The 17,162-nt window shown below is 48.2% G+C and overlaps 1 protein-coding gene across 1 annotated transcript in view; it reads left to right on the forward strand.

The window, feature by feature from the left end:
- Window positions 1-17,162, forward strand: part of Slc4a8 (solute carrier family 4 member 8) — a 69,807-nt gene that overhangs the window by 28,637 nt on the left and 24,008 nt on the right. The window contains exons 6-14 of the mRNA XM_057792454.1: window positions 2,896-3,084; window positions 3,902-3,993; window positions 4,944-5,101; window positions 5,888-5,975; window positions 7,168-7,314; window positions 8,266-8,366; window positions 13,339-13,513; window positions 14,213-14,346; window positions 15,608-15,853. Coding sequence (XP_057648437.1) covers window positions 2,896-3,084; window positions 3,902-3,993; window positions 4,944-5,101; window positions 5,888-5,975; window positions 7,168-7,314; window positions 8,266-8,366; window positions 13,339-13,513; window positions 14,213-14,346; window positions 15,608-15,853 — 1,330 coding nt within the window. The remainder of the gene's footprint in view (window positions 1-2,895; window positions 3,085-3,901; window positions 3,994-4,943; window positions 5,102-5,887; window positions 5,976-7,167; window positions 7,315-8,265; window positions 8,367-13,338; window positions 13,514-14,212; window positions 14,347-15,607; window positions 15,854-17,162) is intronic.

The following is a 17,162-nucleotide window of genomic DNA, read 5'->3' on the forward strand; positions in this document are numbered from 1 at the left end:
AGTGTGCCAGGGTGCTCTCAGTGGGTCAGGGTCCCCTCAGTGTGACAGGGTCCCCTCAGTGTGCCAGGATCCCCTCAGTGTGCCAGGATGCCCTCAGTGGGTCAAGGTGCCCTCAGTGGGTCAGGGTGCCCTCAGTGGGTCAGGATGCCCTCAGTGGGTCAAGGTGCCCTCAGTGGGTCAGGGTGCCCTCAGTGGGCCAGGATGCCCTCAGTGTGCCAGGGTCCCCTCAGTGTGCCAGGGTCCCCTCAGTGGGTCAGGGTGCCCTCAGTGGGTCAGGGTGCCCTCAGTGTGCCAGGGTCCCCTCAGTGGGTCAGGGTGCCCTCAGTGGGTCAGGGTCCCCTCAGTGTGCCAGGATCCCCTCAGTGGGCCAGGGTCCCCTCAGTGGGCCATACATCAAGGGCTGATTGTCAGCACAACTCAGGAGGTAGAGGGGTGGGAATCACTTGATAGACCGGTTTTGGGCAGGAACTGAATGAAGAATGTCCGGGATTCTAGTGTATGGCTGGATGACTAGAAAATCTGCAGGTCTGGGGGTGGAAAGAGGATGGGTTTCATTTTTGTACTTGCTAAGTTTTAGGGTCTGGGTACATCCAGATGATGTCTTCCCATGATCAGAGCTTTGATGTGACTTGAGATAGGTCACACCGGTCCATGGCATTTGGTGCTTACAGTCTCCAGGGCAGTTGAGATCATTGAGGATAAAAATGGAAGTGGGGAACACCACCTGTCTGAGGATGACTGCGGGGGCATAAGCAGGCTGACGGAAGCGAGTCGCCCTTGGAGACTGAGCTCAGGAGTGCAGATGGTGAGAGGGACAGCCAGTGCCAGCTGCCAAGCCTGTGTTAGCCACCAGGACTGCTGCAACCCAAGTCCACATGTGTGGTGGCTAACACCTGGAATGCCAGCACTCAGAGGGTAAGGCAGGTAGATCAAGTTCAAGACCACTCTGGGCTTGTAGCAAGATCTCGTCTCAAAATAAAATCAATCAAACAATAAGTTTGGAAGCCGGAAATCTGAAATGAGTTATGGGCAGAGCTGTGTTCCTAAAGGCCCAGAGCAGACACAGACTTTTGTGATCCTTTGGCACTTGGCAGGGAGCTGCAGGTGGTTCTTAAAGTAGGATTGTTTGCTTTTGAGAATTTTAAGTAGGAAGAGAAAAGCTAAAAACAGTAGCTAGAAGAGGGCCCTCGTGGAATTTTCTTCTTTCAAAGTGCAAGATTTTGAAGCATGAGTGTAATATGAGAGAAGAAATAATCATTATAAAGGCTGAATATGCAGGACTCCCGCCTTGCTAGCTCACCCCTCTGGTCCCAGCACATAGAACAGGCAGGAGGACCAGCTGCTCACAGCTCGTTGTGGCGGCAGTCAGCGTGGGGAGACATCGGCGCTGTCCTCTCTGTATAGGGGAGACTGAGAAGACAGTGGTCATGTAATTCCAAGGTCAGATGGGTTAAGAATAATGGAACTAAGGGTAGAGTGTAGGGCCTGAAGCTCTGGACATTTATCTAGAGCCCTGATGACAGAACCAAGTAAGACCTTCCGCAAACCTTGATAGTTTAAATGCTGGTGATTGTCTTCAGTGAGCAGTTAACTAATTTAAATAATACATCTTTAAACTTTATTATTTCATTTTATATTCGTATTTTGTCTGCATGTATGTCTTCTGGAAGAGCAGCCCATGCTCTAATGCACTGAACCATCTCTCCAGCCCCAATTTCACCTTTCTTTAGGCTGCACTTTCAAGTAGCCTTGGAGCTCAAGGTTGCAGCATCCCTGACAGTTCCAGCAATGCTGGGCTGGTGGAGGAAGGACAATAGAGTTAAGAGGGTAATGGTGGGCTCTGGAGTCAGCCAGTGCTGAACGCGAACGCTGGCGCTTCAGCTTCGCAGATGTGAGAGCTTGGGGACTTTGTTACAGCCGTCCCTTGGTTTCCTTGTTTGGAAGAACTCTGACTCAGAAGTTAAGAGCATCTGCGCCTCCTGCAGAGGACTCAAGTTAGGTTCCCAGGACCACATTGTGTGGCTCATGGCGACGTGTAACTACAGCTACAGGGGAGCTGATGATTCTCTTCCAGTCTTCATGGGTACCTGCACACATATGGGGCACACACACATAAATAGAGATAAAAACATCCATTTAAAAATAGAATTAAAAAAGAATTGACATCAAAATGTCCACTTTTTGAGTTTCAGTGAGGACTGAAAAGATGACAGATGAAAATCCCATGGTATAGTTCTGGGCATGCATTAAATACTCAGAGACTTCGTTCCCTAAGCAATGTTTGGAGCTAAGCATAATGGCATAGTCACCGTGATTAAGTCCTACCTTAAAATTTTTTTAATTAGTTTTATTTTATACGTATGAGTCGTTTGATATCGTGTGCATGTACACCACATGCCTGGTGCCCTTGGGGGCTATAAGAGGTGTTGGGTCTCCTAGAACTGGAATTACAGATGGTTATGACCACCATGGGGGTACTGGGAATAGAACCCATGTTCTTTGTAAGAGCAGTCAGTGTTCTCATCCATGGGGCCATCTCTCCAGCTCCGGCAAGTCCCACTTTAGCAGAGGGTCACATTAGCCCGGGAATTCATGGCCAGCCTATGTAGCATAGTGACACTCTGTCCCTAAACCATGTGTTCGCATTGTTATCTCGTTGTTAAATAAGCAAAGGACGGTGGTCCATAGCTACAAAACCTAAGTGCTCCTTGAGGCAGGAAGCTGAAACCACCTTGGTGACCCTAGGAGAGCAGCTCGTCTCTGCCTTTTGCCCCTTCCCCTGCCACCTGATACCCTTCCCCTGCCACCTGATACCCCTTTCCTGCCACCTCATACCCTTCCCCTTGGGTTCCTGAACTCTCCGTCTGAGTGTTGCTGCGAATGTTTCTTTCCTAGACCTGATACTGGACCAGCAAGAACTGTTCAGTGACCTGAATGACAGTATGAGGGTTAAAGTGCGGGAAGCCCTTCTCAAGAAACACCACCATCAGAATGAGAGGCGGAGGAACAACCTCATTCCCATTGTCCGCTCCTTTGCTGAGGTTGGCAAGAAGCAATCGGACCCACATTCCATGGACAAAGATGGTAAGGACCTGGGGGGTCTTTCTTGTTTCTCTCTGTTGAAAACACATTTGGGGACCAGTTGGCGATACGGAATTACTAGAGGGCAGAGGCTGTGACACTTTGATGGGTAGTGAGCTGGGTGACTAGGATGCTCCCTTCTACCTATGCCCTTGGATAGTATTCCAGGGGAGTCTGCAAGGTGAGGGATGTATCCCCGCGTGCCCCAGAGAAGGTGTAGCTCTGGGGAGAATGTTCACATCCATGAGGAGCTGGGCCAGAGAAGGTGAGCTGCAGCCTTGTCCAGCTAAACAGAAGTCTGCTTAGACACAAACTGCCGTGGTCTAGCCAGGCCTCCTGGCTTGTGCTTTGGCTCCACCCCCTGGAGAGTGTATGGCCCTGGACAATCTTCATGTCGCACTTAATAAAGACAATGGCAGGACCTTCCTTCCATTTGTTGTGGGATTTCTGTGTGTTAGCTTAGGTCCAGATCATGTGTGCAGGCGCGGGTGGACCCAGCTGATAACTGCTTCTCTTGCCATGGCTGGGCAAGGCCTCACCTGTAGCTTCTCCTTTGCTGGAAAGCTGTTTGCCAAGCTCTCTGCAGAGGAGCTTGCGCACTGAGGGTCAGGATGGCTCCCTGCAGAGAGAAAGGAAGAGAGGAAGATAATGGAGGACCAGATCTCTGCCTTCTTAGCACTGAGTGCGGGGACAGACGTGATGGACCCTGCTTCATAGTCCTGCCAGTCTGTAGAGGTCACAGCTGGCTGTATGGATGGCTGGGTCAGAGGGGAAGGAGGGGCAAGCCCTTGGCAGATTCTGTTTGACTGTCTCCAAATAGGTCAGACTGTTTCTCCTCAGTCTGCTCCGACTACGAGTCTTGAGGTGAAAAATGGAGTGAATTGCGAGCACAGTCCTGTGGATCTAAGCAAGGTGAGGCGACATGGCAGCTTGACTTCTAGACCGAAGGTTATCTGTAGTGGAGCCCAGGGTCTTCCGGAATCTTTCTGGGGTCTGGTAAGCTCATGAGCCTTCCCCAAGAGCAGCACTGCTTCTGTGGAAAGGGACGCCATCTTCCTTGTCTCCCTCTGCACACTTGGCCGGCCGACTCAGCACAGCGAATGCAGACTGCTGCTGAGGCCCCACTGACCCAGCTCCCGGTTCATTAGTGACCCTCTGGCACCTGATGCCCTGCAGTCCTTCTCGCTGTTGTCACTGCAGTATTTTGCCGCTGCCTCCTAAAGCTCCTGATGTTGGGCTCTTCTTGGAGGGCTGTGGCTGCTGCATCTGATGGAGCAGTCGGGTATTTGCAAAGAGAAATAACATGACCCAGAACTCCCGAGGCACTTCCTCCCGGAGGAGCATGGTGGGGTGGGATCAAAGTTCTTGGACTTAAACTTTGATTCTTGAGTTGGCTCAGTGACTAAAGGTGTTGCTGCCTGAATTCTGCCCAGAAACCCACACAGTGGTGGAGGAACTGATTTTCACAAGGTGTTCTCTGGCTTCCATACATGGACTGCAGCATGTGTAGACACACACACACACATACAACACTCAAACACACACCCACACCCCACACACTAAATTATATATAGTTTATATGTGATATGAATGATAAATATGTGTGTGTATGCGCACGCACGCGTGCGTGTATTCTATACTCCGCAGTTCTAGTCAGCTTTCTCTCCCTGAATCTTAATCACTCCCCCCCCCCTTTGCTTTTAAATAGTGGGCTGATCTGATCTATGATCGCTCCATTCAGGGTTTTTATAAAGATCAAATAAAACAGTGAGGAACTTTTCTGTAGCCTTAAGTGATACTTGAGAATGATTGCAGCGAAGCCGATGGCTCCTAAATTCTCAAAGTCTCTCTTGTACTTTCAGGTGGACCTTCATTTCATGAAAAAAATTCCCACTGGGGCAGAGGCCTCCAATGTCTTGGTTGGAGAGGTGGACACTCTGGACCGTCCCATCGTCGCTTTTGTGAGGCTCTCCCCAGCTGTGCTCCTCTCGGGCCTGACGGAAGTGCCCATCCCAACAAGGTACCTGGGTCCTGCCCCGAGCTGAGTGACCTGTGTGAGCACTGGTGCTACTAGCTAGTTAGTATCAGAAGTTAGGGTGGGCCATTTGGAGAGAGTGTTTAAAATTCCTTGGCGAGCTATGAAAGTGGGGGTGAAGGGAGGATGAGGCACCGGTTGGGGGAGTGAGTTCTAACTTTTAAGGCTGTGACCATGAGTACTGTTGGCCATGAAAGAGGAGCCCAGGGAAACAGGGAAAGAGCACAGCAGGGGCCAGTGGATTGTCACACCAGGAGGCCTCCGTCTCCAGAGAACTGTCTCTAGGCAAAGGTACTGATGTCTTTCCACAGTGCTGGCAGGACTTGGCTATTTGTGTGCCCTGAGGTGATGACATGGTGACTCAGAGCCCCACTGATTATAGAGAGTGCACAGATGTCCAGAACACAATTCACGCTCCTCTCCAGGACTTGGTCATTTCAACTTCTTATCCTTCCCTTTCTCTGTCATTTTCTTATTAGAACAATGGATGGGGATTAGATAACCTTGAATTTACACAGCGGTGCAGTGTTTTGCAAAGACATCTTTTCTATAGCTAGGAACTGTGTCTATGGTAACGCTAAGAAGCCACGTTATTGAATGATGTCTTATTAATAGCTCTGAATGGCGCCTGGCCATAGCAGGCTGATGTTCTTCTTGAAGGCGGTGATGGTCTCTGTGTGGTAGTCGGGGCGAGGTTTGCTATTTAGAGTGGATAAGATGTCACTTCTACTTCTTTATTCATGTAGCTCCCTCTTTTGTGTGTTTTGGCAGATTTTTGTTTATCTTGCTGGGCCCAGTAGGAAAAGGTCAGCAGTACCATGAGATTGGCAGATCCATGGCCACCATCATGACCGATGAGGTACAGACCACTTCTGCCTTCCACCCACTCATCTCGTAAATAGTGAGCATTTCTCTCTTGCGGAAGCTGTGTGCATTGTTGGGGATACGATAAGGACTGTGGCAGCATCTGCTGGGAAGCATCCGGGACTTCTCTAGGAGCTGTTGAAGAGAACCACACCCTCTGGGAGACTTTCCTTGCAGTTCCATTGCTTGTTTGTTTATAGACAGGTTCTTAGTAGCCCAGGTTGGCCTTGAACACCTAGTGCTGGGATTATAAGCATGTACCACTATGGCCACTTAACTCTCCCTTTCTTAAGTAATCCAAGATGCAAAGACATCATTTTCTGGGAGAATTATTATTGCCAAGTAAAATGGGTCAACTCATATTTAATGTAGCTCATGAAGCCTAAGTTAACTTTCTAGAGAATATAGTTAATTAAATATGTTGAAGTTATTTGTATAAAGAAATACTCCTGTTCCCTGGAAAGAGAGGTTTGCATAAGGTCAGGCCGTGCCCTCAGGCAGTGTCGTGTGGAGGTGTCACCGTTGCTCTGCACCTGGTGAAGGCTGCTATGCAGTGGGTTCCAAGGCACACATCTGTGCGCTAAGTTCATGTTTGGGTGTCCAAGGCACACATCTGTGCACTAAGTTCATGTGTGTGTGTCCAAGGCACACATCTGTGCATTAAGTTCATATGTGCGTGTCCAAGGCACACATCTGTGCACTAAGTTCATGTGTGGGTGTCCAAGGCACACATCTGTGCACTAAGTTCATGTGTGGGTGTCCAAGGCACACATCTGTGCACTAAGTTCATGTGTGATCTCTCTCTGGTCCTTTCACAGATAATCTCCATTAGCAAGACCGTCTATTTTCAGACGTGACTAAGAGAATTTCTGTGTCTTGTTCTTTCTCCCGTGGAGACAATAAAATGACTTTAGAGTGGTGTCTTATCTCCTTGACACAGGGTCTCACACCATGAGCCCGCCTGGCCTTCCACTTGAGGTGCCCTCCTGCTGTGGTCTGGGGTGTGCCTGGATTCACGGGCACAGGCACCTCCACACTCAGCTCTAGGTTCCTTTAAGCACTAAGTTTTATGTCTTAGATGTCCATGCCAGAAATAAAAATTAAGAGGCTGTATCCATTTCTCAGTGGATATTGTTGCAAACACAATAATGTTGAGTTTTCCTAAGGTTTTTTCCTCCCTTCTGTAGATTTTTCATGATGTGGCATATAAAGCCAAGGAGCGAGATGACCTTCTGGCCGGGATCGATGAGTTCCTGGACCAGGTGACCGTGCTCCCTCCAGGGGAGTGGGACCCATCCATTAGAATTGAACCACCCAAAAATGTCCCTTCCCAGGTACTGTATGCATATAAGCTATTTGTGGCTGCTGTTCCTTCCACAGACAAGCAAAAGTTATGTCTGTTTATGCCGAATATACCAAGACTTGTCCCTGTTTGGGAGATCTTGAATGTCAGACTAGGAATAAAAGATTAATCTGTAATAACAGGTAGGCCCTGATGTGATGAGATATCATTGTCTTTTGTTTTGTTGTTGTTGTTGTTGTTGTTTTCTTTTGGTTTTGAGACAGGGTTTTGCTATAGCTTTGGAGCCTGTCCTGGAAACCAGCTCTTGTAGACCAGGCTGGCTTCGAACACACAGAGATCCACTTGCCTCTGCCTCCCAAGTGCTGGGATTAAAGGAGTGTGCCAACCCTGCCTGGCTAAAATATCATTGTTAACTGGGAATGGAGCTCTCGCCACACTTGGAAGGACTGATCTAGAGTGAAGGAGGGGAGAGGGAAAGTATTTCCTGGAAATACATTGTATACAAAATAATCAAGTTAGAAAAAAAAAAAAACATGCTATAATGAAAGAACAGATAGGTTTCTAGTGGTTCTCTGACATACCGAGGATGGGAAGAGAGCTCTATATGTACCAGATGAGGACAGACATTTTTATCCATGTAAATTTGGCCTTCCCAGATGCCTGCCCCCTGCTCTTATCTCTAGTTTACACAATTGACTGATCTAGGGCAAGATTTTAAAGTTCGGTGAGACAGGGATGCAGACCTGAAACAGGCTTCGGTCATACCTTGTCTCTGGAAAGTTATAGGTAGGCATCAGATTCTATTGGGGAAGTTGTTTCCTATATGTAAATACATATCCCTCACCCCATGCAAGTCAGTTGCATCAAATCAACAATGCATGTGGAAGCCATGAACATTTGAACATTTTTCTGGCTTTCAGACGTGGGGGAAGAGCAAAGACAGAGATGCCAACTTGACGCATTTTGTGATCTTTGTCAAAAGGAAAAAAGGAAAATGCCTGGAGTCCCAAATGGAAACATTTGCCACATGGAGCCAGAGCCACATGGGGGACACAGTGGACCTGAGCTCGAACGGACTGGGCGGTAAGTTCTGAGACCTATTCCCTGGGTGCTGCTCGCTGGCAGATGCTGCGTCAAGGAATGAGGCATCCTTGTCTGTGGTTGGCTTTCAGGTGGGACCGTCTACTGTACACATGATGGATGTGTCTAATACTGCATTCATTCATTCATTCATTCATTCATTCATTCATTCAGGTTTTTGAAATGTTCTGCCTGTCCTTTAGTCCTTTCTAGACATTGTTTCTTCTGATGTGAGCACACGCTTCCCCTTCCTCGTTTCCTGGTGTCCCCACTTCTCCTTTATCTCTGCTTAGATGCTAGTTCATTTGGAAAGCCTTCTAGTATTCTCTGTGGCTGAATTTAGGTCCTTCTACAGTATTGATCTTTAATTCCCTGTCTTACCTCGTCATAATTACAAACTATACCATATTTCAGTATTATTCCTTTTTCTGTTTGTTTGGGTTTTTTTTGTGTGTGTGTGTGTGTGTATTTCCTGGTAGACCTTGACTCAAAAAAGTCAAATACTTCCCTGTTTTCCTGGCACTCGGCACAGTGCCCAGCGTGAGAGCAGACACACGACGTTAGCATCATACCTCTGTGCAGCACGGAGTGGACAAGGTCTGAGTAAATGCTGGGTCATTGCTTCAGGATGAAAAACTCCCTGAGGGTAGGAGGACAGTTGTTATATTAGGTGTGTGTGTCTAAGGGAAAATCTACAATCCAGGCCAATGTTGTAAAGACGGATGTCCTTTATGGTAAGTGACGGTAACTAGTCTACAGACCAGGAGGCTTATATCCCAGGTAGGAAAGAGATAAAAGAGAATGACAATGGCATTGATGTGGGAGAAGGCTGGACTGGGTCTAGATGTTGTGTTTTGTCTACAGAGGATCCAGTGGGTGGGAGTCCCCAGGGCAGGACTCACTGTGGCGATAATTTTCATGTCATCTTCCTCTTTGTTTCTCTTCCTCTAGAAGCTCAGGTGTTTCTGTTTAATTTTTTTAAAAATATAGTGCACGGCTTATTTTTCTACTCTTGGAAATTCATGGGGAAGTTAGGAAGGGGACAGAGAAATTGGGAGTGGGGATGGCCCTTACGCTGGCACTGTGCTGACAGGAGTACATTTTCTGGCAGGAAGGATGTGTTGAAGGTAACTGTTCCGGGATAACTTTGGCAGGAAGGAGGAACCCTTGAATGCAGGTGGCTATTGCTAAAGGGAGCGGCCTAAAAGAGAGTTGAACATTTTTTTCAAGTTGAGAAAGAAGGGTGGGAAATGTGTCTAGCCGCAGTGAGGGGAGCGTCTGGAGAGAGGCTCCAGGGCTGCCCTGGAGGGGCGGGGTCTGATAGCACCTCAGAGTTACAGTGTATCTTTGTGATGTATAACTACGTCTGTACCCAGCTGTGGGTGAAGCAGTTGGATTGAGGCCCCACAGTTTTCTCAAACAGGCATCTGTGCAGAAGTGACATTTCAGGTTTCCTCCAGTCCTGAGGAAAATAGAACATGAGAATGTTGTGTTTAAAATCAGTTCCCTGTGATGTTTTGGGCCACCGTTAGATTGTATTTCAACAGGTATAGGATCTTGGAAATAGTATTTGATTTTCCCATGGAAAACACCAGTGACAGGATTATCACACTTCATCACAAACCCAATGATCTTAACTCACAAGTTCAAATAGGATTCCTAAGAGCTCTTCATGTTTCACACAAGGACTTCTGGGTGTGGCAGTGCTTGGCTGTCCTCTTTCTGAGCTAATGTCATCCTCAGACTACCTAAGGAAGGACAAGAGGGCCATAGCCTTCCTGTCCCAGTAGCCTCTCGGGCAAGGGGACCCACCACCTCTGTGAGAAATCACAGTTCTACGCCAGCTCTGGCCCCTAACCCACTTAAAGTTATATATAAAAGGTGAATGGGAACTCTGGACATGTTAAGTGTTTCTGGAGCCTTCTGGACTGCATAATCACGAAAATGTGTCTAACTCTTCCCACCGTGTGTTGTGTGGTTCCAAATGTAGATATCTATTTATGCATATCGTGTTGCAGGACCTCGAGCCAAATGCAGAGACTTAGGGATAGTTATTCATGTTGGGTGAAGAGGGTTGGGAGATCAGGTAGAGGGGACTCCAGGAGCCCGATGACAGTGGGATGCACCCCTCTGCATTCTGTGACTTCTGACCCTCTGAGCCAGGGTTAAAACTGTGTTGTGGACCTTCCTGATGCCGACACAGGAGGGGATATCATGGAAGGAAGCAGGAAGTGTGACGAGATGCTTCCTCTGCAGCAGGGTCCTCTGGGAAGGGGTTTAGGGGTAGATTTATATCCCTTATTTGGGATACAAATTTTTGGGAAGGGTTAATGAAAAAAGAATCCAGAGCTGCTGTCTCGATGATCCCCCACGCTTCAAACAGGTTTCTTTCAAAGCACACCAGACAAATGGATGGCTGGCCTGTCCCTAAAGCCCTCCAGGGAAGGGCTCCCTAAGTCAGTGCTCCAGAGCCTAGTGAGCCTCTGCACTGGTAAGTCTGCTCTTGCATCAAGCTTAAATTCATCTCTGTGTGCCTCCTGCCCCCAACACTTGAACAGTAAGGATGATGTCAGACGGAAAGGAAGTTACAAATATGAAGAGAAGCAGCTACATCTGATCAGTGTCTGCATTCTGTTCTGATTTTATGCATGTATGTCTAAAAGAAGTAATCAGTGCTGGGTGGTGGTGGCGCACGCCTTTAATCCCAGCACTCTGTGAGTTCGAGGCCAGCCTGGTCTACAGAGCTAGTTTCAGGATAGCCAGAGCTGTGTAATAGAGAAATCTTATCTCAAAAATAGCTGAAGTAATCAGAAATTGTTCTAGTCGTGCCGTTAGTGTGGCCCTGGTGTCTGCCTCTCCCTAGCAGTTCTGGGCAGATGCCTCTGTTTCATATAACTCATGTGTTATTCGCCTTCGTGAAGCCTCCTTGCCCAGAAGTGTGCTGGTCAATGGTGTAGCGTCTCAAGGAGCCTCAGTGAGGTGCATGAGATTCTTTTCCCTTCAGATGGAGGTTGCTGGTGAGAGGTGATGGGCTCCTGGTGCAAGACGCTGTTGTAGAGAGGCCCCTGAAACACTTTTATAATGCCCAGATTAATCACTGCCACCGCAAAGGTTCCTGAGGGTCTGTTTGTACACAGAGAGTAAGACAAAATGGCACTCTATTTATAATCAGTCTTTGGTCCCAACCCCAAGACTGACTTTCAGTGTGCTAGGCCGGATCCTGGAGAGAGCTCTTTTGCCTGAGCTGTTGGCTGTACATACCAATGCTAAAGCAGGTCCTGGGGTTGACTTTCTTATCTCCTCCCAAGACCACAGTCAGATGGTGATGTTACTGGTATAGCTGGAGGAATGGCAGCACAACCAGAGGAAAACAGTGACTGAGCAGTTCCACCCTGTGTCCCCTCTGCACCCCAACCTCAGGCCAGTGTTGTGTAGAGCAGGCTTTCCTGGCTTGTCTCCTGGGTGCAGGTCCTGACCTCTTCCTAATTCCCTGGGCTCTTAGGAGAGGCCAGGGACAGCCACACTGCCCTCCAGTGGAGAAAATGAGTTTGTTGTAGCTTTCTTATGGTCCCCAGCTGTCACCAACATTTTGCCAGTTTTGTCTCATTTTTTTTCTTCTCACTTGTTTTTATGTTTTCTAGATTATTTTAAGCTAAATCATCGATATCATTTTCCTGTAAATACCTCAGTATGTATCCCCTTTAATAAGGACATTTCCAAAGCAATTATGCCAATCTCAAGTCTAAAAGGATTAACCATCTCATTACTTGCTGATATAGCATCCAATCAAAGTTTTCGTGTATTAGTTCCTGCTCTGAAACATCCCCTACTCCTTTTCTTTTCTTTTTATTTTTTTTAATACCTTCGATCTGAAGCCAGTGCTGTGTCTTGTAGTTTCCCTGTGGTGCTGAGGCCCGGCTTAGGAAATGACTCAGCTGGGAGCAGTGCTCCTCCTTGGTGTGTGTCCTGCTCTTCATTGGCCTCCTCGGGAGGGCTTAAGCTACAGCGGAGCCCTACTGATTCTCCCTCCTGAGTAGCCTTGAACCTATCGTTCCTCTTCTCAGCCCACACTCCGTTCCCACAGCCACGGGTGGCCACAGGTGGACACAGAGCAACCACAAGGCGACGGTTCTAGAACGCTTGTTGGACGCTGCTCCAATGTTTAAATTCATTAGTAACTTGGCCTGCTGTTAGGATTAGGCTCCAACACCTCAAAACCATTCACATCCTCTGTGACTCAGTTTCTCCAACCTTGTCTGTCAGTTTTTTGCCCTTGTGCTGTTGATCTCTGCTAGCGCCTTGAACTTAACGCATGTTCTCACCTGGGTGTCCCCATGCTGGTCCCTCCGCCTTGTCTGTCTGTCTCCCAGTCCTCCTTTGAGTCCGCGCTGATGCCCCCCCCCCAGCCTGCGCTGCCATAGCGCCCATCGTCATTGCTGTCCCCCGCACTGGACTGGTGGTCTGGGAGGACAGCGCTGTGCTGGTCTTGCTCACTGCTGCATCTCCAGTGCCTGGCCCCGTGCCTGGCTCTCATTCTCTTCTACTCGCCAAGGGCATGAGTCAGTGGTTGTGCAGAGACCGAGGCAGGGGCTGCTCGGAGTGGGAATGTGCATGCGTAGAGCTGTGTGCCCGGAAAGCCTTAACAACGCTGGTAATCTGAGCTGCTTTCGATTTCCTCTAACGGCTTAGAAATGGAAACTGACGCTAATATTTGCTTTCTTGTTAATTTTTTGAATATTGATAAGTGGGCAATGTGCATACTTAAATTGTCTTTTTAATGCTTGGTACACATTCAGTTTTCCCGTATGTCATCCCCTTGATTATAACAGAATCTGTCTGTGCCAAAATGATGTGCTTGGGGTGAAGCTGAAGCTAAAATATTCCTGAGCACATGTGAAGTACTCTCAGGTGCGCTCTGCTTGTGCCCTTGTGGAGGAGGGACTGCGTTAGAGGCCTGTCCACCCTGTCTCTGCAGGCTGTTTGGGGGCTTGGTGCTGGACATCAAGCGGAAGGCTCCCTGGTACTGGAGTGACTACCGGGACGCACTCAGCTTACAGTGTCTGGCCTCCTTTCTGTTCCTGTACTGTGCCTGCATGTCGCCTGTTATCACCTTTGGGGGACTGCTTGGAGAAGCCACTGAAGGACGTATAGTAAGAGCTTTTATCATTTCTAGTGGTCCAAAACAAGACTTAAATATTGTGACCCTGAGAGAGACATACGTGGATCCACTTAGGAAGGAGAAAAAGACAAGATCTCTGTAGTAAACTGGGAGCGTGGGGAACAGGGGGAGGATAGAAAGAGAGGGAGAGGGAAGTGGAGTGGAGAAAATTAATAGCTCAATAAAAACAATAATAAAAAAAGTTGTGGTGGCATCCAAGTTCTTTGGGGGCATCTTCTGTAGTCAGTGCTGAGGAGACTGGATCCTGTGTCCTGAGTGACTGGGTTTTCTGACTGTGACGGAGCCCCGCTCTGCCTCCTGCACACACCCCTAGCTTCACTAACTGGTTCCCAGGAATGTAAATGGACCCACTGATAACATCTGAAAGCAAGATTCAGTGACGGTGTGTGATAGGGTGTCGTGTGACCGACATTTGTGCTTTATATATCTTTAAATACTGAACTGAGCTAAAGGATGAAACTTAGTTGAGGAATCATGGTAGATGGTTTGGTACCTGGATTATTAGAGTGCCATTGGTTTGCAAGAGCTCTGGGTTCTGTGTACCCCTCCCTCTTGCATAGAAGAAATACAAGCAATGATTGTCAAGGCGCGGAGCAGCTAAGTCAGTGTAGGTAGGGCAGCTGTTCTCTGCGGACAGCTATGGACTCTGATTGTTTTTTCTCCTCCTCAGAGTGCAATTGAATCCTTGTTTGGAGCATCTATGACGGGGATCGCCTACTCCTTGTTTGCTGGGCAGCCCCTTACCATCTTGGGGAGCACTGGCCCTGTGCTCGTGTTCGAGAAGATTCTGTTCAAGTTCTGCAAGTAAGACATTGTTTTTCTGGAAGTTACTGGACGTGACTGCCGTCTGCCAACGCCAAGCACCAGCGCCTGTGCAGGTGCACAGCACACAAACCCGAGGGCCAGGCGTCTCTGGCCTGCCGTCCTCCTGCAGCTCTGGAGCCACAGGCCTCTCTCTCTCCAGAGCCTGCCTGGTGACGCCTCACCATTACCAAAAGTCTTTACAGCTTTGGTCTCTTAAATTTATGAGTTTTTGAGATTTATTTATATTTATTCTATGTATGGAGGCATTTTGCCTGCATGTATGCCTGTGCACCATGTGTGGGCAGTGCCTGTGGAAATCAGAAGAGGGTGTTGGATCCTCTGGAACTGGAGTTGCAAGTGGTTGTGAGCTACCCACTTGGGAGCTGGGAATCAAATCCAGGCCCTCTAGAATTGAAGCCAGTGCTCTTAACCATTAAACCGTCTCTCTTTATTTATTCTGAGCTAAGGTCTTTTTGTGTAGCCCGGCCTGGCCTGGAGCTGTGTAGCCCGGGCTGGCCTGGAGCTGTGTAGCCCAGGCTGGCCTTGCACTCATATTCCTCTTACCTCCTCTTACTGTGACTCCCTGAGTGCTGGATCCCGGGCTGCATCACCATTGCCCAGGTGGACTTTTTGTTTGTTTGTTTGAGATACAAGGTTTCTCTGTAGCTTTGGAGCCTGTCCTGGAACTAGCTCTTGTAGACCAGGCTGGCCTTGAACTCACAGAGATCCGCCTGCCTCTGCCTCCCGTGTTCTGGGATTAAAGGTGTGTGCCACCACCGCCCAGCATACTTTTTAATTTTTAAGAAAACCATCTTAACTGATTCTGACTCCCTCCCTTTTATGTTTTAGAACAATTTTAAATTGGGTCTACTGTCCTTTCTTCATCTTCTGTTTGTGGATGTGGTGGGCCTGACAGTGCTCTGGTTTCCACCCTGTAAGACCCTTTCCCCACATTGTGTTAGAAGTAGAAACACATGGGACCTGAGCCAGCCCCGTCTTCCCATTCACGACCACGCTTATAATCAATCACATTGGGTAGTGACGGCAGAGTGATTTATTGCACATGCAGTGTTTTCTTCCTTCTCTGTTTTCTGTGCCTTTGCCCGGCAAACAGCTCCAGTGAAGAAGATGTTGAACATGTTGGCCAAGGCTTTACTGCGGCGTGCAGTACTTGCAGCCTTAGGGACAAAGGGTTGCAGTGCTGGTGTGGATAAGCGGTGCCTCCCTTCCGTGTCTCTTCACGAGCTCTGGTGTTTTGCAGGGACTATGCCCTCTCGTACCTCTCCCTGCGAGCCTGCATCGGGCTGTGGACCGCCTTCCTGTGTACTGTTCTCGTGGCCACCGACGCCAGCTCCCTCGTGTGCTACATCACCCGCTTCACCGAAGAAGCGTTTGCCTCCCTGATTTGCATTATTTTCATCTATGAAGCAATAGAAAAGCTGATTCACCTGGCAGAGACCTACCCCATCCACATGCACAGCCAGCTGGACCACCTTAGCCTCTATTAGTAAGTATGCTTCCTGCCTTTCTTCATTCCCCGCCCCCACTTACAGAATTGGGAACTTTTTCTTTACCAAGACATGGTAATCAAGTAATTTACACTGCTCCATATTTATCATTGTAATGCATGTGTTTAAGTATTAATGTATCTTGATTATGTTCACCCCAATTACTTTTCTTTATATTCATCCACCCTGTCACCTTCCACTGATCTTTTTCTTCTGTTCAAATCAGTCCTCCTTCTCCTTTCATGTCTTCATGTGTAAGCGTGTGTTGAGTGCATGCATGCATGTGTGTGTGTATGTGTGTGTATGTGTGGGAGAGACCCACTGAGTTTGATTGGAGTTGCTCACATGAGCATGGGTTATTGACAAGGACAGACCTTTTGCCAATGGTTAGGCCGCTGAAGAAATTGTCGTCCTTTTTTCTAGCAGCCTGCCACTTTGTTTGGCATGGAGTCTCTGTTGTTTGACACTGTGTTCCCAGCCAGCTGACCTGCAGGTTCCAGGTCCTCTGTCTCCACGTTATCTTCATTGTAGGCGTGAGGGATTGCAGCTGCACACAGCATTCCTAGGTGTCTAGATCTAGAGGTTTAAACTCAGGCTCTCATGCTTGCATAGCAAGTAAGCACTTTGCCTGCTCAGCTACCTTCCCAACCTTGAGACTGATTTTCCTTTAAATCAAAATGTGGTTTTGAGACTTCTTTCTGCTGAGATCTGAATTTTAATTCTGTTATAAAAGGCATGGTTTCTAAAAGCACAGGTGAAGCAATGGTGGTGAGAATGGCTGTCAGTTGGCCATACTGACGCAAGGCATGCTGAGGCTGGGAGGCCGCATGGTGGCCTGCAGGACACTGTGCCTAACCTGGATGGATGGGGGGGGCCACTGGAGCAGCCAGGCCTGGCTCAGCTGGAGTAAGCAGAAAATACCAGGTATGGGAGACACACTCCAGGAGGTGCTGATGTTAGCACAGAAGCATGGGAGTCAAACCCTCGCTGTGCAGATTGATTCACAGCAAGAGCTTAAGAGATAGAAATTAAACAAGGAACCTCCCTGGCTTATTCTGGGCATATCGCATGGCCAGCATAGATTGTCCGTACCATTTTATCCAAGGCCTACATGCTGACTGAGTGGAACACACCTTTAGTCATGACCAACTGAAAATCAGCGTGTGGTTGTGTTGATAAATTGTCTTCAACCAATAGGACCCATCTTCAAGATCTGAAGTGTATGAGAGATAAAGAGGTAGCTCTGACAGAGCCTTTAACCTAGGCACGGCCAAGAGCACTTAGTAACTAGCGGGCAGCTTCCATTAG

This window comes from Chionomys nivalis, chromosome 17 (assembly GCF_950005125.1).
Source record: "Chionomys nivalis chromosome 17, mChiNiv1.1, whole genome shotgun sequence".
In the NCBI taxonomy this organism is placed as follows: domain Eukaryota; kingdom Metazoa; phylum Chordata; class Mammalia; order Rodentia; family Cricetidae; genus Chionomys; species Chionomys nivalis.